At 37.0% G+C, this 26,014-nt stretch overlaps 2 protein-coding genes across 8 annotated transcripts in view; one reads left to right on the top strand and one right to left on the bottom strand.

Moving 5' to 3' along the window:
* spen (spen family transcriptional repressor split ends) overlaps positions 1–15,595 on the top strand; it is a 65,914-nt gene extending 50,319 nt beyond the window's left edge. For 2 of the 5 annotated variants that reach the window (XM_085185877.1, XM_085185874.1), the window contains exons 6-17: positions 611–1,326; positions 1,431–1,569; positions 1,844–11,082; positions 11,787–11,923; positions 12,291–12,349; positions 12,476–12,547; positions 12,639–12,748; positions 13,368–13,486; positions 13,611–13,756; positions 13,848–14,051; positions 14,446–14,604; positions 15,326–15,595. In XM_085185877.1, the coding sequence (XP_085042003.1) occupies positions 611–1,326; positions 1,431–1,569; positions 1,844–11,082; positions 11,787–11,923; positions 12,291–12,349; positions 12,476–12,547; positions 12,639–12,748; positions 13,368–13,486; positions 13,611–13,756; positions 13,848–14,051; positions 14,446–14,604; positions 15,326–15,460 (11,235 nt within the window). In that variant the 3' untranslated portion in view covers positions 15,461–15,595. The remainder of the gene's footprint in view (positions 1–610; positions 1,327–1,430; positions 1,570–1,843; positions 11,083–11,786; positions 11,924–12,290; positions 12,350–12,475; positions 12,548–12,638; positions 12,749–13,367; positions 13,487–13,610; positions 13,757–13,847; positions 14,052–14,445; positions 14,605–15,325) is intronic. The other 3 variants (XM_085185879.1, XM_085185878.1, XM_085185876.1) reach the window with 2 other exon arrangements.
* Positions 15,596–18,617: 3,022 nt separating this feature from the next.
* On the bottom strand, positions 18,618–23,523 carry LOC146539049 (uncharacterized). 3 transcript variants are annotated; one of them, XM_085185880.1, is made up of 2 exons: positions 23,374–23,523; positions 18,618–19,728 (listed from the first exon to the last, which is right to left on the bottom strand). In XM_085185880.1, exon 2 carries the CDS (start codon positions 19,726–19,728, stop codon positions 19,534–19,536), a length of 195 nt encoding a protein of 64 aa, XP_085042006.1. In that variant the 5' UTR covers positions 23,374–23,523; the 3' UTR covers positions 18,618–19,533. The 3 variants fall into 3 exon arrangements, with proteins under 3 accessions (XP_085042006.1, XP_085042007.1, XP_085042008.1); XM_085185881.1 differs by lacking the exon at positions 23,374–23,523 and adding an exon at positions 22,224–22,374; XM_085185882.1 differs by lacking the exon at positions 23,374–23,523 and adding an exon at positions 19,863–19,934.
* Between the last annotated feature and the right edge of the window lie 2,491 nt (positions 23,524–26,014).

The raw sequence follows: 26,014 nt of genomic DNA, 5'->3' as shown, positions 1-26,014 counted from the left end.
TTATATTGGGGAATGGAATGTCTTAACAATAGGTTCCTTCTGCCTACCCTGCAGTGTCCGGGATATAGCGTGAAGCTGATTTATATTATATTTAAAAATACTAGAGTATTATCTCATCCCTAAACATATGTAGGTACATACTTTTATCATATGCTTATACAACAATTTTATTATATTTTAGTAACTTTATAGAATAAAATAATTAATATAGGTACATAATATACTAGGTATAATTTATAACAAATCACTTCTTTGTTTCCTTTAACTGCTTTTTGAGGCATATGGGTGGTGAAATCGAATGATGCACTTTGTCTAATATTAACACAAGTAACTAACGTGGTTTAACTGCATCTCGATATCGTGAACTTTCATATAGACATAAACATGCATATTTTTAAAACAAGTTATCAAGTTTTTGGCATAAGGAGTAGTTTCATACCTTTCGTCAGATTTATTAACTCTTCGAATGCATTTAACTTGAAAGTATTATAGTTTAAGTATCTACGAATAAGTAGAATAAATATTAATTATTTATAAGGATAGACGGTGTTATAGTTATTAACTAGTTCTTGAGTTAATTATAGTAGCCAAATTAATTTGAAAATTGCAGGCGACACGGACGCTATTCATTGGAAACTTAGAAAAGGACGTGACGCAGCAGCAACTGAGGGATAAGTTCAAACATTTCGGGCGAATAATAGAGATCGACATAAAGAAGGGGAGCGGCGGGGGCGCCGGCTACGCCTTTTGCCAGTATGCGTCCATCTCCAGCGTGGTGGAGGCCATCCGCGCCATGGACGGCGAGCACGTGGGCTCCTCGCGCGTTAAGCTGGGCTTCGGCAAGCCCGTGGCCACCACGTGCGTGTGGGTGGACGGCCTAACCGAGCACACGGAGAAGCAGGTGCTGGGCGCCGTGTCGCGCTGCGGCGCCGCCACCTCCGTGTGCGTGGACCGCGCCGCCGGCGCTGCGCTCGTGCATTTCGAGCAGGCGGCGGCGGCGGGAGGCGCCGTGCGCGAGCTGCGCCGCGTGGCCGCCGCCCTGTCCGCCGCCGAGCCCGATCACCCGCGCCTCTGCGTCGACTACGCCTCGCGCGAGTGCCAGGACGCCTTCTACGAGCAACTCGAGAAGCACGGCGGCACGCTGCCCACACCCGCGCCCGCGCCTCCGTCCGCCGCCTCCGCCGCAGCCGCCGCCTCGCTCCGCTACGAGGCGGGCGCGACGCGCTCCCGGGCACCGAGCTTCGGGCGCGCGTCCTCGAGGACTCCGCGATACAACACTCACGATCATTACGATCCTGCTGATTATGCGGCTGATAGAAGATACAGGTTATTCTATATTTTAACCTAATTACAAATAAATTTATTATTATTATGACAAACAAAGTCGTGTGAAATGACATTCAAAATTAGCAAGAATATTTTTGTTGCAGGGTATATGATGAATTAGGATCTAGTCCACAAACAGATGAGGCAAATTACGAGGATCGACTTCAGTCAGTTGTGGTGTCGCCACATCGAGCCCATAAGCATAGGCGAGATTCCAGTCCTGAGGAAAGAAAACATTCAAAGGTAGACGTCAGATTGTATAGTAGATATACATTAACTGTAGTATAAATATATTTATAGTAGATTTATTTGCAAGTTATTAATATGTCTACACGTGAATAATCATGAGAGAATTAATTTTTATTGTAAATATTTTTAATCCTTTCATATACACGTTCTTTAATTTTTTAGTGTAACCTTTTCTCAATATGCAAATTGGTTATGCCGGTAGAATGGTGTTATAACATAGCGAGTTGTGGTAAATGAGATTGAGTGAATGAGTGGTGGTGTCTTTCAGGAACGTCACCGGAGCGCAGGCGGTCAGAGCGGCGTGTCACGTCGTTCGCGGTCGGGGTCGCGCGGACACGCGTCCCGGCGGCGCCACCGGCGGCGCGGCGGCCGCGACGGCTCCGGCACGCCGCTGCGCGACGAACCCGACGCGCCGCCCGCTGAGCCGCGCCGCCCGCCGCGCGAACGTCCGCCGCTGCCCATGAGCCTGCCGCTGCCCAAGTTCGCTGTGCAGCTGTTGCGCGCTGCGCCCGCGCCAGCCCGCGCGCCGCCGCCCGCACCCGCTGCGCCCGCTTCGCCGCCACGCCCGCCCTCCGCCTCGTCCTCCAGCGCCGGCTCCGCGCCGCACTCGCCCTCACTAGAGGAGCGCATCCGCTCGCTGGACGAGAAGTACGAGCGCTGGACGGTGGGCGGCCGCGCCGCGCCGGACCGCGCGCGCCTGCGCCACCGTCTGCTCGAGCTGGACGTCAACGAGGTGAAGCCCTCCGACGTGGTGCTGTCGCTGCTGGCCAAGCGCTCCGTGTTCGACGAAGACTCGGAGCGCCTGGAGGGCGCGCGCGTGCCCAGCCCCGGAGGCAGTCCGCGCTCGCGGATACTTCGTTACCCTTTTAATGCGGCAGGTGCATCGCAACCACCGGAACCGGAAGATTTGGAGCGTTCGCGACTTGAAAAGCTTATCAAGATCGACTTGGATAATGAAACAAGGCCGAGAAGAACCCCCTCTACAGACAAATCGTTGGACATTGTCGAGAAGAAACTATCACCCGGTCTCGAACGATGTGACTTTGAGGAACACATGAACAAAAGACGAAACTCTTTGCTTATTACAGACGAAAAACCATTACTTAATGATCTAAAACCTGGTTCAGATAGATGTCTTGAAACAAGCATCAGTTTGGATACCCCAGAGAAGACACCAAATACACTGATAAGAGATGTTCGAAATATCAGTGACGATAAAATGATAATCAAAAAAGAGGATATTGAAGATAAACTTACCATTAAAACTAATTGTTCTATTATAAGTAAATATGAAAGGAACTGCTTCCGAGAAGATATAAAATTACGAAATGAGGACACCAAGGACAGCAAATTAATAAAACAAGAATTACAGTTAAATTTACCATTGAGTTCTTCTGAAAAATATTTTTTTAAGAAAGAATTTGATATGAAATCAGAGTCTATTATACAAGAAGATATAAAGTTGCAACTAGAACAGGAAAGTAAATTACATGAATCAAGTATTAGAATGAAAAACGAACCTGAACGATGTCAGAATAACATTACAAAAGAGACTTTATCTTATAAAATCCATAACAGTAATCATTTGAATGCAATAAGTTGTATTGAATCATCTAAGAAAAATTTTGACGTCCCAAACAATCAAGAGACTAAGTATCAGAAAAATTGTAAAGAAAAAAATGAAATTGGTACTCAACTTACTCAAAAAGAAGATAAATCTGGAAAAGAAAATGTAGACTGTGATAAATCTGTTGATAAAACTAAATTAATTAATAACATTTTATTTTCTCCAGACCGTATAACAATTGATATCGATAGACCACAAGAAGACCATACTAAAAGTGATAAGGAAAAATCAAAGCATACCAGAGAAAGAATTGAGAAAGATATGGAAAAATCTAAAAGTAAAAATTTTAAACTCGAAAAAAATGAAAAAGAACGCAAAGGTAAAGAGGAGACTTTAAATAATAAACCACATTCAGAAAAGGGTGACAAATTAAAGTCTGAGAAGGACTCTGAAAAAGAACGCGACGTTGATAAAACTAAGCATGATGAAAAACATGGACGACACGAAAACCATAAAAAAGATAAAATTGAAAAAGAAAGAAAAAGAGAACTTTCTGAAGTTGATATTTTAACCAAAAGCATAAAAAAAGACGACAAACATAAACATGACCGAACCAAAAAAGATAATGACAGTAAACGCGATTCAAAAAAAGAAATTGACGTGTCTAAAAGTCGTAAAAGTTCAAGAGATGAATCTTCTAGAGATATTTGCCGAAAAGATTCGACGGACTCTACAGCTTCTAGAGCATCTCACGAATCAACAGCATCGAAATTAAGAGATTTAGATGTTATAGAGACGAAAGAAGAGCCAAAGTCAAAAATGAAAAGTCCTGAAGTAATAAATAAACATGAACAGGAGAAGGAACCATTAAAATCACATGACCATAGCAAACTAGATGGGAAAGCGAAAATTAAAAGTGAACATAAAGACGAAAATAAAGATTTTGGAGAATCGAATTTAAAAACCAAAATAAAAGAGGAAAAAGATTCTGGAGAACATCATAAAAGTAAAAGTGAAAATTATGGAGACACTTCATCAAAGAGTAAAGGTGATGGATGTGAAAAACAAAGGCATTATTCCCTTGATTCGCCAAGCGTGGACTCTAAACGGAAAGAACGATTAAATTCTTGTTCAAGCTTACCCTCACACGTTGGTCACAAAAGAAGAATGTCGTCCCAAGACAGCGTAGATTACCTTAATGAAGATTCAAAAAAGAGTAAACTAGATCGCCGTGATTCCAAAGATGCTAGAAGCTTCGAACGACATAAAACCACTAAATTTAGCAAAGGTCATTTTGCTAAAATAATAGAAAGTAAAACAAAAGATGATAAAAAAAATCAAGTAAAGCCACCTGATGACATATTTCTACATACTAGAGATAACGAAATAAAAGAGGTTCCAAGTCTAGAAAAAAAGAACATCAAGAAGAGCCCTCCCGTGGAAAATGAAGATAAAACAGTTGGAAGTTCTGATGCTTCATCGGAATCGTTGCATAGTAATATTGACTTCCTTGCGACTCTAGAATTAAGATCAAGCGAAGAAGATGAAAGACAAAGAGCTTTAAGAAAAGAAATGAAAGAAAAGAAGCGTATACAACAATTGCAGCAGATTCAAGAACTTCAAATGCAGCAAGATGCTTTAAATCAACAAGAACATGGAAATAAAATAAAAGAAGATCGCAAATACAAGCACGAAGATAAGAAAAAGGAAGCCGCACGTGAGAAAAGAATGTCCACTGATCGAAAAAGTAAAGATGAGAGGATAGAGCAGAGCAAACGACGTAATCGTAAACAGTTGCAAAGTTCAGACAGCTCCGATTCCGATGAGCCTAAAAAACATTCTATTTTCGATATTGTTGATGATGGACCTACATATATTTCGATGTATGACAAAGTTAAAGCTAGGTCTTGTAAAAACATGCAAAAACAAGAAGAAGAAAAACGCCAAGAAAAGATCAAAGCTAAGTTTAGTCAGTTGAAACAAAGTAGGGCAAAACGAGAGGAAAAGAAAAGATCAAGCTGGGATGAGGATAGTGATTCGGAAAATGAGCGACGTAAACCTCATAAGGCGTCAATGGATAGTTCTAGTGATGACGATCACATTGTTACAAACAGTAAAAAACGAGAAAAATCACATGGATCAAGTCTTGAATATGACCGTAGTAGAGGTAATGATTACTTTGATGTAATAAGCAATGAAGAAGATTCCCGTAACAAGCTATCTCGTAAAAATTCAAGGTCTCGTATCATGTCCGATACTTCTGATGACGAAAACATGAAAAGAACACTAGGTAAAAGTCCTAATTTTATGGATAAAATAAAAAAGGAGATATTTTCAGATTCAGAATCTTCTCAAAAGTGTAAAGAAGTAGAAATACAGCTTAAAGAATCGAGTGATGATAAAATTAAGAAAACGTCTCTTTTAAATTTGTTTGGTAAGAGTGATAGCGATGACAGTAGACTTAAGCCAAATTTAGAAATTGAGTCAGATTACAGAATGACATTTCCTAAAAATTACCATAATGATATTTCTTCAGAAAATGAATCGATTCCTCCTAATAGAAATTCCTCTGAAATACGCAAAAAACACAAGAAGAAACAAAAGAAATATAAATTTTCATTTTCTGATGAAGAAACTAAAATTGAAAGTGGCCACGATATACAATCTGAAACTGGCTCTAAACATAAAAATACCGAAAAAAGTCGTCGGCATAGTAACAAGAAAGAAAAACGAAAAGAAAGAATACGAGACAGTGTTGATACAGATGAGCCTCGTGATGAAAAAAATAAATTGAAAAAAGAGAAACGTTCTCCCAATCAGTCGTATGACGGTATGATAGAACTTTCTTCTAATAACAATAAAAAAGACGGAAAAATGGAAGATATATTTGGACCTCTGTCTGATGAGTCTGATAGAGACGCCGGAAGTATTAGCAATAAACTGGAATTAACACCCGCAGAGTTCGATTCTACAATAAATATAAGTGAAAAAATTATCTCCAATTGCGACGAATCTAAAAATAAAGATAAAGATGACAGTAAACGAAGAAGAGACAAGAAAAGAAAGGAAAAGAGACATTACATACGTGATGATGAGAATAGTCTTGATGTAGATGCAGTAAGTAAAGCGATAGAAGCTCGTTTATTTGCTGATATACCTAATACACATGATGATAAAACAGAACATGGCATATCTGATTGTATTTCCAAAACTTCAGACAACGACCTTAAGTTTATCGATATTAATTATAAAGAGGAATCACTTAATCTAATGAAATATAACGAAAAAGTGAGAAAAGATTCGAGAGACAAAAAGAAGAAGAAAAAGAAAAATAAAGAGGATAGACAAAATCGAAAAGATCATCACCATCATCATCATAATCATAATTATCATCATGAAAAAATTCAACTAAATGAAGATTCTTATATAGATAATATTCAATTGTCACCGAAGACTATGTTATTAGATATACCACTTCCTAATGATATTCAAAAGGTAGAATTAACTGATAAATCAGATGACAGCAAATCTTTGTCAGAATCTCCTAACCTGCCGCAAAGTCCTCCTTTTGAAATTAAACACGAAGAAAATAATGATTCAATAAATAACGAATGTGACACTCCGAATCGCTTAGTAGTAGATGATGCTATTGAAATTGATTACGATCTTACAGAAAACATTGAAGTAAATGATATCCCTATGCCTCCACCTATAGAAAATATCGTTCAAGATATAAGTGAAGTTCCATTACCAACAGGACCACCTCTTGATACTGACAGCTCCAAAAATATATTACCACCTTATGATGTAGAAGTTGAAGTCGACACTGATGTAAAAATAAGTGAAGATGCTGTCCGAAGCATACCAAGTCTAGAAAATGAAAATGAAAAACAAATTGATAAGATAATTAATGATTCACATGGAAAAATTGACAAAAAAGTAGAAGAAAAACCTCGTGCGATTATTTCACAAGAAGAAACTGAAGATGCTGTTGCAGCATTATTGGGTGAAAGCTTTGGCGGAAAGATTAACACGTTTGACAGTTGTTATGAAGAAGTAGAAAGTAACACAGCTCACCATATAGAAATTGAAACAACTCCTATTGAAAGTGAAACTATGCCAGAAGAAGATGCAGAAGAAATGAGACAAGCAGTTCAAAACTTAAACGCCAGTGAAATGGAAATTAAGCCCGATACACCAGTTTCTGATAATGATCTTCTTTTAATCGATACTGATACAGAAGAAGGTGAAGAAAATAACCAAGATGCTATTGAAAGACTGCCAGTAAACATAATTTCAACTAATTCATCACTTAACAATAATACAAAAGTGAGTATACCTCAGACAACCAATCAAACACCCAATATTATTATAGCCAAACCTAAGACGACTATAGTAACCACTACTACTAAGGAATCAAGTAACTTGCCTAAAAAGTCAATTGAAGATGAAATAAAAGCACTTGTGACAAAACAAGATCATTTACAACAAAGCACGTCAACAGCTACACCCGTGATCACGTCTTGGACGCTATCAAACAATAAGCTAATAGAACCGCAAGTTTTAAATATTCCCGTTAGCTCAGGAGCTAGTACAGACAACAATGACAATAAGCCAAAGCATATAACAGCTAACATTGTTCAAATCAAAGCTCCTCAAAATCAAAATGTACATATTAACAACACACCAAGGCCTGTTTTGAATTCTAATAGACCTAGCGCACCATATCAAGTTATTAATCAGATAATACGACCTCAAGTATCATCAATGCAGCCACCAACCATAAAAATTCCAGAACCACATATTATTTATCAGAAGCCACAAGGAATTGTTATTTCGCCTAGAATGACTAATGAACCTATATTACTAAGTCCAAAAGCCAACCAACAAACAGAGGGCATGACATCTCCTCGGTTAGGGAATATGGCGATCTTAAATACTTCTCAAAATATAAATTCAACCGGAATGGTTTCACCTGGTGCTATTCAACAGCGATCTCCAGGACAAGTTACTGTAGTGAGAATGCAACAACCGCAACTTAGTCCGATTCAAACTATGCATATCCCACATGGTGCAAGACCTATGGTGTCACCTAACAGGCCTAACTCAGTTTTAGTTCAAACACAAGGTACTCCAATACATTTCAATAGGCTTCCTGTAACCCCAGTTCTTGCATCTCTTCCAAAATTAAATGCAAACATTATTCAACAAACTAAAGGAAGCAATCATAATTCACCAATAATGCACCAGCCAAAAATAATATCAAGTGAAGTTCGAAAGGCCGATAGTATTAATGAGACTGCAAAAATTATCCTATCGCCAAATCGGTTACAACAGTCGCCTTCTCCTACTATTATGGCACAAAATCGACTTATTTCAATGCAAAATTCGCTTCACGTCGCCAATGTGAATTCTACCTTACATCTTTCTAATAAAGTCTTAATGAATAACAAAAACCAATTAATGGATAAACGCGAAAATCAAAGTGTCAAATCGGAACACAACCATATTACTTCTTTAGCATCTACACCTATTATACATGTGGCGAGTGCGTCTCATTCTTCTCCATCCATAATACAAGGATCGGTGAAACCAGCCTTATTGCAAGAAACTTCGTCAGGTAATAGAGGACATCCGTCGAACGTAATTCATACCATTAATTCGCAGAGACTACTGACGACTACTCCTGTGACTAATATAATACAACTAGATCAGAATAAAGTTCCTCCAACTTCAGTTTTATCTATGGCTACTATAAAGCCCCATACATCGTTGGTTAAACCAGAGACATCGAACACAGTCGTTGTTACTACTTCGAGTTTAGCTAATGTTGTCATGACCCCATTATTGGTTAAAACAAGTTCAACTCCCAAGCCTACTATACGGTTACATAGTAGAAGTGAGAGTGAAAATATTGAACACTTACCCGCAACCGTATTAGGTTCTGTTCAGAAGAATCACGATTTAAAGCAGGCAGATAAAACTATAGAGATTCAAAATAAGGAAGTAGAAGATAAGAAGAAATCTCCAGTTCAGCCCATACCACTTTTAGAAACCATAGCCAAATGTGAAACAGATTTTGAAGAATTATTAAAAGACAAAACAAATGAAATAAAAATAACCAACCACCCGGAGAAAATAGTGGAAATAAATGTCGGAAGAAATATTACTTTGATAAATCAAAACCATGTCAGAAGGACGAGTTTAGAAAATACTAAACGTATAGAATACAGTGGTAGTGAAAAACATGGATCAGAAATAATAGCCATAAATCCTCTCAACGACAATTTGTCAGAAAAAGAGGAAAAGAGATTGCCTTTACTTCAAGACACTATAGGACAGGAAAAGACTTTAAAAGATAATGACATTGATGCAAATCAGCAAGACAAAACAGATACAGAGCAAGCAATAATGCATAAAACAAATCAAGTTCCTAATAATATAGAAAATGCAATAAAATTGGAAGTTGAAGAAAACAAAAATCAATTTTTAGGGTTCTTGGGTAATCAGAATACTAGTAATGAAATAAAAAATATTGACGAAAATGATTACTGGTCAGGCATAGACGTCAACATTGAATCTGTTATTAAAAAAGTAGATTCTTTATGTAAAGAAACACCTGAGGAGAAAAAAGAAGAAACCAGTGAAATATGTATCCCCACATCGAATGAAAATGATAAATTAAATATAGAGAAAATGGTTCAGAACGAGTCTTCTGTGGATGAGCACATATCTGTTAATCCTGAATCTAGTATCAATGAATTTTGCAATGAAGGAAATGATAAGTCTGAGACATTCAATGACAGTAGTGTTTCAGAAGAATCCGTTTTGGAAAGACCAATAACAACAACACCAAGTAGTAAAAGAGGTGGCCGTAGTGGTCGAGGTAAAAAATCTGAAAAAGCTGATAGAGTGCAAACTCGACAGATATCCAAACCGGCCAGAGGAACTTCTAAGCGAGGTAGAGGTAGAGTAAAAGTAAACAAAAAAATCAAAGATTATGTCAGTAGTAATTTAAATAATATGCCAGGTGACGTTTATGATTTTCACGAGGACTCTGGTGATGAAGCAGTTAACTCTCCTAACAAAAACGAAGTAAGACCTCGATTAATTTTGACAATTAAAAGTCCTCTTTCTGGGCACTCTAATTCCATTGCAACCTCAACACTTAGTATAACCCCGAAAGACCAATGTAAGAAAGAAAAACCTAAGGTCAGCGAAGATGAACGTTTTTGTTATGTACCGCCCTCCACTATAAATACTCGTAAATCTAGGAGACTACAAGAAAAGGATATCCAAAGAAGTACTGTTGATGATGTCATTGATGATGTCATAAAAGGTTCTTCAGCACAATACAAAAATAATACAGAGAATAACAAAAAAAGAGCTACTAGGCAAACTGGAACCAAAATAAATGCAGAAAAAGTATCACAGGGTGACACACGAAAGTCTCCTAGAGGTGCAAAGAGAACGAGAGATAGAAGTTTATCTGATGCGTCTGTAGGCAGCAGTGATGACAATCCAAAGAGAGAAGACATCATAAAAGAACCTAAGATTATGAAATTGGTCGAACCCGTCGTCCCAGTTAAAGCGGAAGTCGAAATTAAAACGACCTCCGCACCGACGACGGTGGTGGTCCCGCCGCCCAACCCCACGCCAATCATGAAACCGCCTAAGAAAAAGATACTAGCGAGTGCTTTCGAGGCCGCCGCTAATGCGAGTAACACAAACAGAGCGGGCGCAGCCTCCCCGAACGTGGGCGACCGGCCCGCGCCCGATGCGGAGCCAGGGCCCGCGCCCCGCGTGGACAACGTGCCCGTCAACATGATGCCCGTGGGCGCCACCGAGGCAACGGACGCGCGCGTGCAGTCGCCCGCGCTGCCGCACCGCCCACCTTCCGCGCACCACCCGCCCGACCGCGCCACACCAATACTCGTCAGGTGCGTATTCACATACTACTTATATCAGCGTATGGCAGTCAAATGATAAAAAAACATTTTTGTATTAAATACTCTTATACATTGCAATGTGGATTTCGATCTTCACTCGAGGGAAATATTTGATATTGCAATTATTCTCAGATTTTTTCTGGTAGGACAAAGCGCGGGGTTAAGTTGCGCCAGTAGGGAATGAAGTTTTTTCACACAAATTCTCTCTGTCTACCCTTCTGCCATATGTGAGGCAAAATAATATATACGTAAAGTTAAATAATCTACAATAATAAATGTATGTTTTCTTACAAGTTATCTTTCTAGGGTCATCAATAAAGAATTATTAAATTTAAACAATAGTTCGCTTAAATTAAATCAGCTTCATGCTGTATAGGGAACCTAGTGTTAAGACACTCTGTTCCCCATTCTACACCGAATTTTTCGAGGCACTGTGTGTTGAGTGGCGGAACTCGACGCCGGGCTGTTGCCTTGGTGCCAGATTGAAAAATAAATATGTAAAATATTAATGGAGATCAAACTCACAATCATCGCGTTACAGTTATATACTTGCGCCCCTGCACCACGAATGCCGGTATTTAGTACTTAGATATTTTAAAATGTGATCAGAAAGAAATTTAGGACCCCTACGTCGTCGACCCTATCTCTAAGGTCTGTCGCGAGGTAATACAGTAAAGATTGTGTTGTAACTACAGGGGCGGCGAGGGCGAGGGCGGCGCGGGTGCGTCCCGGTTCCGCGGTGCGTACGCGGGGCCCGCTAGCCTACCGCGCGGCGCGCACCACCCGCCGCTCTCTAAGCAGGTCGCCGTCGTCGGCCCGCAACATCACCCCGGTGAGTCTCACAACACGAAATCTAAATAAATGTATAAATGAGAAACTTAAGTTAAACAAAACTGTCAAACGCTTTTTTAATTCATTATTGTTAAAAAAAATAAAAGGCTTTGAAAGATAAAATACAAGGTAGTTTTTTCATAAGAGTACGAGGAACGACTGCCACATTTATAATTAAATGTAAAGTTTTATTATGTTTCTACATTCACAAAGTAGTCCTTTAATTTCTTTCACGTTTGCATAACCAACTTTATAATTAAAGAATAAAGAGAATTTTATTGCAATTATTACTTCTTCATATTTTATCTAATAATTTTAATTGTATTTTTTAAATACTAACCACAAAGGTAATTATAATTTAATTTTAGGGTCGAGAGTCACTATCACAAACGTACCTGCTGTCAGCCCTCAAGGTCAAATTTCGATGGTGAGTTGGTCCTTTACGTCTATCTTGTTATCTTTGCTCTTATCAGCAGCGATTAAATACAAATTATCATATTGTATCTTCCTGAATAAAAAAGTAAATGAATTCTGTTCATGCTATCCGGGATAGTCTGCAGAATTAGTTAGAAGTCCACCGCCTGCCCACCAACAGACTTCTCCTATCACTTCGGTATATTTTAATGTAATATATTTTAAATTTATGTATATAATTATTAGTGAAACTTTTATTTATTGTTGATCTTTTTATATTGATTTAATAATTTTATTGACAGGGCGAAGGAATGTATCCTCATTTTTCACAACACCATTATCAGATGTATCAACAGCATTTTCGTGCAACGCAATTCGAAAATGTGCCCACCCTGACTACTTTTCCGAACAGGTGAGAGCGAAAATAACATTATTTTATTATTCTTGAATGTGTAGATAGTAACTAGTTATGTTTATTTTGGTTCTTTATTTGTAAACAATTAAAGTAGTTCAGTTGTCGTAATTTTTCTAAAATTTGAAAAAAAAAAAAAACAGCTTCGCGCTGTATCCCGCACACAGCAGGGTAGGCAGAGGGAACCTAGTGTTAAGACACTCCGTTCCCCACTTTCTGCCAAATTCTGGAGGCATTGCGTGTTGAGTGGCAGAACTCAACGCCGCCACCAGAGCGAAGAAATGGAAATATGTAACGTAAATAAATATTTCACTTTCACAATAAATATTTCACAACCGTCGCATTACAGTCACACCCTTGTGCCGCTGCGCCACGACGGACTAAATTCAGACGGTCTAAAATTGGAAGACTCGTATACAAACATGTCTTTCTGTCCAGATTATTACCTGATTTTCTGTATTCTTTTATCATATTGGTAATCTTTTTATACGTATACCGGCTGAGTTTGGGTCTCGGGGCGTGTTATGTCATGGACTGGCAGTTGTAGGTCATTCATAATAGCGGCTGTCACTGCTATAATTAGATACAGAATGTTTTACAAAGTAGCGTATATATTCAGAGGCGCACTGGAAGCGGAGGGCTCGGAGGCGCCGACGCCGCCGCTGGAGCTGCGACGGCCGCCGTCGGCGCGCGTGCCGCGACCTGCGCACTCGCCCTCGCCGCATGACAGGCACATAAGTGAGTATGCTCTAAATTATTATAATACTTGGTGGGTCGAAAGTGAAGAACGGATCACGTTAATACAGTTGAAAAAGATTGTGTGGAGCGTCGTTGTATAATGTATCGTGTGTTGTGATTGTAGTGTACGCGGTGCGGTGCGGGCGCTCGCCACCGCCGGCGCACGGTACGTCGCGCGGACCCGCCGCGCTGCCGCCACCCGCCGCGCCCGGCCCGCCGCACGCCAGCCAGGTACCGCGCGAGGCCGACTCGCTGCAGATGCTGCTCCGGGTAAACACACACACTTGACGCTATGACATTACTACATTTCTAAGTGATGGGATGAAATAATATAAAAGTGTTGTTTGTTTTGGTCGTACAGCGATATCCTGTGATGTGGCAAGGCCTGCTCGCACTGAAGAACGACTCGGCGGCGGTGCAGATGCACTTCGTGGGCGGCAACCCCAACGTGGCGGCGGATGCGCTAGCGCGCAACGCCGACGGCACCGCAGCCTCGCTGCTGCGCATCGCACAGCGCATGCGTCTCGAGCCCGCGCAGCTGGACCAGGTGCACAGGAAAATGAAGGTACGGACACCACCACTCCCAACCCACGCTCTAATTTTCGAGATATTGCATGTTGAATGGCGGAAATTTACGCCGTACCTTTGTTACCAGAGGATATTAATTGTTGTCAATTCTCCGTTTTGTTAAAACAAATACCGCAGTTAATTGTGCTACTAAACACACAATTTATCAAATTTGAACAGAAAGCGAAAAACGGAATGTTTTGCTCTCTGCTCTGATAACTGGATAACTATAATATTTGTGGAATAGACCGAGATGAAAATGATAAAAAAATATAGATACTCTATTAAGGACGTTAATTTTACTTCTATATGTATAGATATGCTATCTTTTTTATATCCATTTGTGATTCAGTATAATTATAAAGTAATTACGTTAATATAATGTCGTATAGCTGGAGAACGAGCACTGCACGCTGCTGGCGCTGCCGTGCGGACGCGACCACATGGACGTGCTCCAGCAATCCACCAACCTGACGGCCGGCTTCATCACCTACCTGCAGCGCAAGCAGGCCGCCGGCATCGTCAACGTCGCGCCGCCCGGACACCAGCAGGCAAGTGACCACTCTCTACGTACCTTTCTATATTTACATGCGGCATATATTTTATTGATATGTCCAATATATAATAAATTCATCAATATACAGGATGGAAGCGTCACCGTTCCTTTTACGGGAACAGCATTATAGGGTAAATATTTCAAAACCATACTTAAAGAAATTAATTAAGATACCTCAACAGTTTAGACGTAGGATTTTTTTTCATTTCACGATGTTTTTCCATACCTGTATTTCGTGTAAAGTAGTTACGCATAGATACCAATAACGTAAACACAAAACTACTACAAAAATACTACTAAAGGTTAAAGAACTTTGAACTTTATTGCCAATATCTACGAATTGATATCGGAATGAGGCGTGTGCGGCGGTGCCCCTTTGATCAACAAATGGCGTTTTATTTTACAACGATATTTTTATTATTTATTTTGTTTGAAAAAAAAAAAACTTTTTACAACGAAAAAAATATATTAATTGTATAAGGTTTTTATAGAGTAGTTAAAACTGTGGTTTCATTTAAAGTGGTGCTGTCAAAAATACTCTGTATATATAAATGCGGCGTTGAGTTCCGCCACTCAACGCGCAATGCCTCCAGATTTCGGTGGAAAGTGGGGAACGGAGTGTCTTAATACTAGGTTCTCTCTGCCTACCCTGCGATGTGCGGGATACACCGTGAAGCTGATTTATTAATTTAATATATATAAATGTTGATTTACAGTCTTTATACACGGTCCACATCTTCCCGTCGTGCGATTTCGCGAACGAAAACCTGAACCGCATCGCCCCCGATCTGATGCACCGCGTCGCCAACATCGCGCACCTGCTCATCGTCATCGCCACAGCCATTGGCTGATCGCACGACCTCCCGACCCGCGACACGACCCCGACGACGACCGGATGAATGTTCTAATTAAATTATGTAAATATAATCCAGGTTGTGAAACTCTTAACTGTAAACGTAGCCACTCATCGAGCCGCCGACGGACGCGACACTAAACTAACCGCAACTTACATATTTATTGTTACGGCTCGGCCTCACGCCGCCTATTTAAGTGTTAGACGTAAGTTTAGCTTTGTAAAATACTTTTGTTACGGCCGACCCGCCTCGGCCTCATTCGGAGTTTAAATTTGTAAAGTACTATGATTACGACGAGCGAAGTCGGTCGATAGAGCGTAAAGTTATATTTAATTTTGGGTTCCGATTAGATAAGCGGCGATCTATCGAGCATTTTTTTATCGTTAGTGTAAATTGTTATTTTGTTTTAAGACTAGGGTATAAAGTAATTTAAAACTTGTAAATATCGAATCTATCTGTACTAAAAATTTGATTTAATCACGTAGGTCATTACGGTAGGTAATGGAAACTCTGTAATTGGGTCGAATGATAACATTTTTATAAATATACACGAATGTTACATGAGAACAACAAAATTACATGTGGAAATTAAACTGTGATTCTGACTTAACGTAGGCTTATAGGTAGATAGATTTATAAAGCAATGAGCAATGCGTGTGTCGACAACGGTCCTCCTCTTTATATCCATTCAAGCAACCGCTTTATTGTAACGAGCGCAATAATATTATATTGATACTTTTATTTTTATTTATATTGTTAAATGTCACGCGGGTCGAACATTTAATATACTCGTAACTCTAAATGTCAATAATTAATGTTTGAAATGTTTACACATGTGTTAATCTAATATCGAGTGAGAGTAACACATGTGCGAACGACGTGATAGTTGCGATGATAGCGCTCCGTCATCAACACTACCTACCGATATAACCCGTGTTGTCGTACTGTAATAGATAGTTGTATGTGCTACTTTGTATGAGTCAGTGTCAAGCGTCATATTGTTTCGACGGTTTCCCCTCATTCCACTCGCCGCCTCATGCTGTACTGTTATAAAATACATACTCTGGCTACACTACGCTCCGGGCCTTTTACACTATTTTTAAATATATTTTATTAATAAGTATGATAGTAAAACATACTTGTATTTGTTTATTTTATCAATCGTTAGAAAGAAATCATTTGAGTTATCATAGTCTTGTAGTTGTCATATTTTTTCACCGGTATTCAAGTGTTTGAGTTATTTTATATTAGCCTGAAGTAACCAGAGTATAATAGTCGGAGTAAAGATTATACATGATGGGACAATGATCTGTATAATTTTTCCTCTCTAAAGTTATATCTTGCCGCGATGCTGTATTCTTTTTTCAAGAAAATTTATTTTTTAAAATGACTACTTTTTCACTATAGTTGCACGAACTAACAATATTGTACTTCTCATAAGTTTTCACCGTCTGCATCCGATTAAGCTTAAGCACTGAAGTTTGTTTTCATTACTTTCAAATTGTTTCACCTATGGTTATTGTTTAAATTTTGTGTTTATCGTTTATTCACAATGTGTGGTGAGGGTGAATGTGCTTATATCACACCACGTTATACTTCCGGTATCCACCGAACCAGACGGAGCACAACACCGCGATACCGGAACTATAAAGTAAACTGTCACCCGTTAGACCCGTTAGATAGCGGTGCGACTGTTCTGTCGTACTAAAAATAAAGTACAAAATATTTTATGTATTGTAATTTTATATGTACGATATAGAAGTAACAGCACAGGTAAAGTATTGTATATTCTTTTAAGATTAATGTATAGTTGTATAAATGTTATATGTGTTTGGTCATGTCTCCGTCGCAAACGGTCCTCGATGTAGCTAGGTGGAACACTAACGAACTGTCACTTCGTCCATTAATTTTAAAACATAATTTTATTAGTAACGGATGCCCGATTGTACACTTATTCGGTCCCCTTATGAAGGGGCCCGGTGTAAATAAGTCCTCAGTAAACATAGCGATACAGTATTTAGTCTTGATATTGAGATAAATTTATGAGATAGGTGACACAATATGAGAATTATAAAAAGAAATATTTATTATGGTCAAATCGGTATTTTTACTCATTTTTAGTTTAATGCTGTGGTGTGATTATTTTTTGGCAATGACGTTAAAAAATCTCTATTTAATATTATGATAAATTAATCTTTTGCCAATAAGTAATTGCATCCTAAGTTTTGTCAAAATGTCAATTACTAATATTTAATGTACACAAAAATGTGGAAGGAGGTCAGCGATAATTTAATTTTTTTTTATGTAATTATTGTTTGTTTTCTTTTTTTAATGACAGCGTCGAGCAGACTTACTTATAGGTCGCCGTTATTGTGAGAAGTATAATATAGGTTCGTTTCGTTAATAATTTTCGGAATATTTTGTATACGGGTGGTTACATAGCGTCTCACCTCGGGGCGTCCCCGACGCGCGCTCCCGGGGGCGCCGCGACGTCCGGCCTCGCGTAGTAAATGTTACAATTCCGAATGCGGAGTTGAGTACGAAGTAAGTTAATATTTGAAGAATATACAGTATAAGTATAGTAACATTAATTTTGGTAATTGTATTGTGATGTGGGGTGGAGGCGTGCGGGGGTGCGGGGGTTTGGGTAGCGGCCGCGCGTGTGCGAGTGTAGACTAAATATATGTAAAATTAACATTTGATCTCAAGTGTGCAGCAAAAGTGAGGTGAGTAGACTGTTGTAGCGGCGGCGCCGCCGCACGCGCCACCCGCCTCCATAGTTATACTATAGTGAAATGTAAGAATATAAAAAATATTGTGATCATATTTCTACTGTAAGATTAATTTGCTAGGACCTAGAGATAATTGTATATTTTGTACATATTGGAAATAGTATTGTATCTTAACTTCCCTTTATCCAAAAACCCAGACTCCTGCGTGTTATGTACCTCCTACCTACCAATACTATTAAAAAAATAATACATAAAAAGTCGTTTTATTTTTAATCCTCTCAAAATTCTCATAGAAAAATTACTTAGTTGACGATATTTAATAAGTTTTTCATTGGCACTTGTTACAACTCAAATGTGTGACATTTTTTCTTGTTATTTAAAAAAAATGTGTGATAGGTTGCAATCAAATAATAACAAAAATGTAATAATTAATACTATTTTATTGAAGATAAGTTGACAGATTTAACAATGAGCTTACACTCTTTCAGTATGCACTATATTGCATTCTAAAAACTAAATACTAAAATATGTTAGGTGTGTATAGATATTACTTTAAAAGACTAGAATTCCATATAATTAACATTAACTAATTAATATGGATATAATAAACAGCAATAAATATTGCCAATTCATTGAATTAGGGTACTTTTGAACTTTTGTTTTGTATATAATAGCGTCTTTATAAGTATTTATATGAATAATATGATTTAACAATTATATACATAAACTTTATCTTATATTAATATTGTCCAACGTTATAATCGTTCTTTTATATTCTTTCACTCATACAATATTAAGATTTAAGGTATCTCACAATATAAAATACTAAATAATAATTTCTTATAAACAAGAACTGTTGTTTTATAAAGAAAAGATAGAGAATCTCTATATAATAAAAAATAATTATTTTTCATATAAGTAAAATATTTCGATATATTAATTTATACTCTTCAGATAAAACATTGTAAATATTTTTTGTCTTGTAACCATGTCGCTTCAGGTACTCTAATTTGTATCATTAACGTCAATGTGGCAGGAGCTCCTATGTTTAGATTATCTACTAAGCAGTACGGCCATATGCCTATGTAATAAGTAAAGCAAATTCTAATAGATTAAATTGATGTTGACAGACAGAAAAGTTTCTAATCAAGTCAGAGCCCTAGTGAGAACGGAGCCCTAAGCACGGACATCGTGTGTCCTTATGATAAAGACTACGTATCTACTAGTCTAATATTAATTGGTATCGATCAAACAATCTACATATTATTCTTCATAAAATTTGTTTACTCCAATCCAAGTTATATTATTGCTTTTATATTCTATAACGATTTGGGTACTTTAACATCCTTGCTTCATCATTAAGTCGGCCAGCTTAAATATTCGGAGCCAGCTGAAGGGGTCTGATGGTTGAGGATCGGAAGTCGATGCAGATGGTTCCGCAGGCGGTGCTCGCTCTGTGTTAGACTGTTGTGATGGAGAATTGTTATCAGATTTCTGCTTCTCAGGCGATTTGCTGATGGCTGGAGACGTCATCTGTAATTATTAAAATAAAAACGTATTGCTATTTATATTTATATGTTTATTTTTGAATATGAGGACGGTTGAGGGTTTACTTCGCACTCGAGAAATAAATTATTATTGCTGCATTTCTTTGCTTTGGTACCAACCACTTGCCACTCAACACGCAATACTTGGAAAATTCCGCGGAATATTGGAAGCCGAGTGTTGACACTAGAGAGCCTAGAGAGACACTAGCCGAGTGTTCCCTCTGCCTAGCCTGCTATATGCTATCCCGCGCATACAGCGTGAACCTGACAATAAATCAACATTTATAATAGGTAGAGAACAAGTTTTGTACAATGCAAGTTCTGCCTATTGTTGAATGAAATAGAACACCATTAAAGAGCCTTTACAATACTTCTCTTGTTTGGTTTGTTAGAATGTATATAAAGCGACAATGGGTTAAATAGAACTAATGTCCACGACTTAATTAAACTTATAACTGTAATTGTTTTTTTTAAATAGATTGATTGATTGATTGATTTCTCGATATATGGCGTTTCGAGCGTGCCAGTTGAGCACAATTCATTTCGCCAATGTCACGTTGTATGGAAAACACACGAAGGAAATTGACCGGTAATAAAGAAGATAATTTTTTTTAAATATATAAATCTTAAAAAAACATGATTTGACAGTCTCCGTCTCTATAGGAACAATTGTTCAAAATTCTTTAAATGAATCCTTCCGTTGCTGCTTAAGATTCGGATTTATTTAGATTCGCTCTGACCTTCACTAGTTTTAAAGTAGAACGTACTAGTTTCTATATTAGGGCTTAAATACAATGTCCTCTGGCTCCGGCACTCGCATCAATAGGAATGAATCGATGATAGCGCTCTATCTACGACTACGAGTATTTGTAACATATTGTGTGCGATACTCGTCGGCCGTGACCCACTTTATAGTTTTATACGTTCATTTTGATATCCGAATTAGTTTTTGGATGTATAAGTATCTACAAAAATTACATATAAATGCTTTGCTTTAACTGTTTGTAGTTTGAAAAATATATTTATAAAAGTATTTTTAAACTTAATATTTAACTATTATGAAAGTGTAATGTTCCCCAAAAAAATTATATAAATATTGTAAATCGTGTAAGTAAATAATGATGAGATATTACGAGTAAAAGTCCAAATTGTAACGTTTTTGTGTGACCATTTTCGATAAAATAGACGCTCTATCAAACTGGCAGATTAATGATTTTTACATTTTTTAAAGTTAAAATTGTATTTGTATTTCCTTCTTATTAGCCAAACAACATAATCCATGCTATATTTTCATTTAATATAACTCTCTTTTTCAAGCATTTTACTATGAAAATTAATGTTATGAGGTCATTATGTCAACAGCGGATCCCATATAACTAATTAGAGACTGTGCCAGGTCACACCGCGAGTAAATATTGTTACGTAAGCCAACGCTGTGAGGATTCTGGTAGAATGAGAGAATGTTTACCATTATATGTGGTTGCGACATTTTATGGTGTAAATACCTACACGTGTTGGTACGTCATAAATATTCTGTGGGCGTTACGGATATTTGGAAATGAATACGGTAACAATATTTATGAAAATATTCAAGAATATTCTTATTTAATATTTTTATAAATGTCTTCGCTCCGGTGTCGATGCAAAGCGCGGCGTTGAGTTCCGCCACTCAACGGAGTGTCCTAACACTAGATTCCCTCTGACCACCCTGCTGTCTGCGAGATACAGCGTGAAGCTGATTTCAGGAATATTCACTAAATAAGTTTATGGAGAAACGAGCATTTATTTTTTGAGCATCTATTTCAATTTATATTTTTTGCATTTTTAAATGATTTCTACTGAAAACTATAATATCATTTTTAATAGAGGCACTACAAACAAAATATTTTGGTTCATGGTCTTTTATATCACTAAATATGCATATAGGTCAATGACCGAAGGTGGGCGGGTGTTTTTTGACCTACATAGACTTCAGTAGATATAACTATTAGATGTAAGAGATATGAAAAAGAAACAGGTCTCGCGCCTTCTTGTGCATTAAAAATAATTAAAGGACAAAAATATTTAATTAAAAGGAAAAGATTATGTTAATGATATTAGCAAATATTTTTGTTAAAAATAAAATCAGCTTCAGTCTGTTTCGCATACAGTAGGGTAGGCAGAGGGAAGGTGTTAAAACACTTTGTTCTCCACTTTCCGCCGATTTTTTCGAAGCATTGCGTGTTGAGTCGTGGAACTTAACTCCGGACTGTTTTTATTACGCCAGGCATAATTTATATTAGCACAGTTAACACAGTTAACAAATATGTTCGTTATTAAATGATGACATTATTTAGAGGTACAATATATATGTCGCTATAAGCTATTGTCATCAAATATTGCAAAATAAGATATAAATTCATGAAACTTTTACTCAACACATTTTTTATTAGTATCTATATTTATTTTAAAAATACAGTAAATAATACAGTAGTTGCTTACCTTGTTTTTCTTTTGTAAATAAACTCTAAATTATTTAATAATTTCGTAGAGAGATTTGTAATATATGACAAATGTAACGTCCGCGCTCTGCCACTGTTCGCACGATATGAGAAGTCGCTTTTAGAAATTAAAACTAAAACTGAACGCAGCTCGTTTTGGCTTTTAGACTGATGCTTCCTTTTATTTTTAAAAGTTAACGTTTGAAATATAGTAGAGGCTAGTCGTGGCGCGAAAGCGCAAGTTTGTGACGGTAACGCGACCGGTTGTGGGTTCGATCCCGATCGAGGAAAGTAAATATTTACTTATTTACATTTATATTTCCATATCTTCGCTCTGGTACTAAGGTAAAAGCCGGGCTACTTAGATACTCTATTGCGAAACGTTTAGATCTTTCCAGAAGTAACCAGAACACGTTTTAGAACACGTTGTATCCCGCAAATAGTAGGATAGATAGAGCAATGCTGCGCTTTGTTTTTTGGTAGATCGAAAAAATTAAAATATCAAATATTTCATACCCCAAGTGGACCTGAACGTTTCCAGTCACACGCTTGCACCACTGTGCCACTACAACCTTTATTATACTTGTTATGTTAGATATGTAAAATTTGGCTCTACAATATAATAATAAAAATATCTAATAGGTGCCATGTTTTTAATATTTGTTAATCATTGCTCACTCTATTTATACATATATAACCTTTTTATGCAAAAAAAAAACAAAAATAAAATATATCAAGCAATTTAAAAAGCTATTACAGTATTGTATCAACTGTTATGTTTTGCAACCATTGTCTACCGTCTCAGAAACAAAATATAACGTTATCCTCTTAAAAACCAGGCCACGTACACCATCGACCGAACTCCGTGGGTCAGCGACCTCCATCCTTCAGAAGGTAAAGCTACTGTGAGGTTACGCAGTGCGGAGGTTACCAGCCAGGCCACCCCTTGTTACGTAACACCAAAAATCTATGGGTTATATTGCTCATAGCATACCTAATACTTTATAATTTTATTAAGCAGGTCAGGGTTATAGAGGCAGTTCTATTGTTCAACTCATAGATAAAGAATTACTTGAGGATCTTAGATTCAGTTTCTTTTTATTATAAGTAATAAGAATAATTTAAATTTAAATTTAATAATTCTATAATACCTTTTATGATGTAACTGACTGTGGATCCAATATAAACACAGGTTTTGTACGATGGTGTCGGACGGAAAGCGCGCTCGGGGTGGTTGGAGGGTTGACTGACGATATCTGCGAGCTACTGCGCAATCACAAACCTACATACGAACTGTATTATTACATATATTATCCAATATATCTTTATATAATACTATTTTCAATGTTTAGTATTGAGTTTAAGTTGGTATATAATTGTTACCTTTTAAATTTACTTATGTAGATACCCATATAAAAATATTTGCTTGCTTCTGCAAGCAAATATTTTTATATGGGTAAAATTTGGGTTAAATTTAGTTTTAAACAAGTGAAAATTTAATAGTTTCAAGAATAATTAAAAAAACAAGTTTATTTAGTATTATTTATTATTGGGGAACGGGTGTCTCTTGAAATAGGAACGGAGTGTTTTAACATAAGGTTCCCATGTTCTGTGTGTTTACCCTGCTATGTGCGATACAAAACATGAAGGTAAGAACGATACGACACATAAGTACTGTCACATAAAAGATTTTTACAAACGAGAGTAGATATGTGTATACACAAATAAATGATATTATGTGAAAGTGAAACAAGTGAGTTATTTTGTTTTCACTTCATAAATGTTTTAATTTTCAATAATAAATATATTTTTTTTTTATTTTAAACATCATAATTTTGAGGAGTCACTTACAGTCGACAGCCTAGGAAATTCAACTTATCTTAAAACGATAGTTATTGTAAAAGTAATTAAAATTACTATATTATAAATAAATACAATTATTAATATTTCGCTTTTCTAGCCAGGATGTCATGCTTATTTGAATCTTCTTATTTTGTTTCATCAAATCAAATTTTAAACAAGTAGCGCCATCTATTGCTTAGTAGCGTTCCATTAGATGAAAACGTTGAGTAAGATATTTTTATGATAGCAATGAAAAGTTTTGTACATATTACATATTATCAATAGCAGAGGGCGCCCTAAATTTTTTTGTCGTACAATAGTCACGACCTAGATGGCGCTGTTCTAATAATGGTAATTTTGTTATATTTTTTTATACAAAAAAAAAATTTTTTATTATAAATATAATGTACAAAAAATATCGTTTTACAATAAACGTTTTTTAGATACCACTATTTTAAAATAAAATTAGATTTCAATTCATGGGTATTATTGATTGTCTACAAAAATTTGAGCTTTTTATAACATGTGATTACCACAGAGTTAATGTTAAAACCTACTAAAGTATCATCGTTATTAAAGAGAAAAAAGCGAAGAAGAAAAGTCCGACAAATAATAATCAACAACTACAAGTGCAACTATAACTACTAAACCATAAGGATTTATTTACAACCAAGAAAATACTTATTATTTTCTTAACACATTACTAAAAGTACCTCTTTCATGTTTGTTACCTTTTCATAATGTAAACGGAATATATTTGTAATATCCTCCTCTTATAGTCTAACGTTTATTACTCCGTACGTCATTCCCAAGTTCAAAGTGTGTAATCTACATAATATTGTGTTCGTTCATAAGTCACAGGGACCTATAATTTGAATTTTAAAATGTTTGAGAACACGCTTCGGGAGAGCTTAAGTCGACTTTGCACTTGATTTATAATAGCAGGTAACAGCGGAAAAATTCAAATTTCACACTATACCTGCGGCGCGCTGAGGAAACTTTGAAACATTTTGCGCCGGCCTGCAGTAACTGCCGGTGCATGAAAATTGCTATGTTTTTATCAATAACTCACAATTATAGAGTAATTTAAGTTTATCATATCTCATAATGGAGACGGCGTTCTGTGTGCATCTCCTGTGTTTCAATTACAATATAAAATAGTCATAGGCGTAGCAAGGGGCTGGGTGGTCTGTATCTACCCCAGAAATATTACTAAGATATAATTTGCCCATAAAAATAAAAAAAAAACAACATTTAAACGAATATACCTGTGCTAAGCCTCCCCCAAAAATATCTATAGATACGTCCATGAAAACAGAAATAGAAGCTGGAAGCAATATTTTCACATTGTACTCTTTCACTAACTCCACGTAAACATTTCACACAATAAGTTAAACAAACAGTATAGTTTATTTATACAGAAAAATCACATTTTGTAAATATATTGCGTATTTATATTAATTTATGTGCGGACGGAAACATCTGTTACATGCATATTCAAGCTGTATTGCGAACTTGAGTTTGTGTTCTCATAAATCTGTATCATTTCATCGCAATGTGCTCATATGAGGCCATGTCTTTAAGAAGTAGGCATAGAGTAAGTAATATTACTTATATAGAAGAAGAAAATATATAAGTACTTACATTAAAATATTTACTAAAAATATTAATTATATTTTTGTGTTGGATTAACTTGATGTTTCTAAAACAATAACGTACGAGTTGAATAAGACTTGTAAATACAGAAAGATTAGCTTTTTATTGGCTGTATCCTGCACATAGCAGGGTAGGCTGTAGGTTGATGAGAGGGAATCTGGGAGACCAGTGTTAAGACACTCCGTTCCCCTCTTTCTGGAGCCATTACGTGTTGAGTGATGAACCACGTGATACAGGCCTCATATTGGGCACTTATTATACCAAATTAATATACAAAATCTAAAACACATACAT

This window comes from Heliconius melpomene, chromosome 5 (genome assembly GCF_056956725.1).
Source record: "Heliconius melpomene rosina isolate 202511_hmr_F chromosome 5, ASM5695672v1, whole genome shotgun sequence".
NCBI lineage: Eukaryota > Metazoa > Arthropoda > Insecta > Lepidoptera > Nymphalidae > Heliconius > Heliconius melpomene.
Note: the sequence above shows the minus strand (reverse complement) of the source record. Positions and strands in the feature narration are given on the sequence as shown.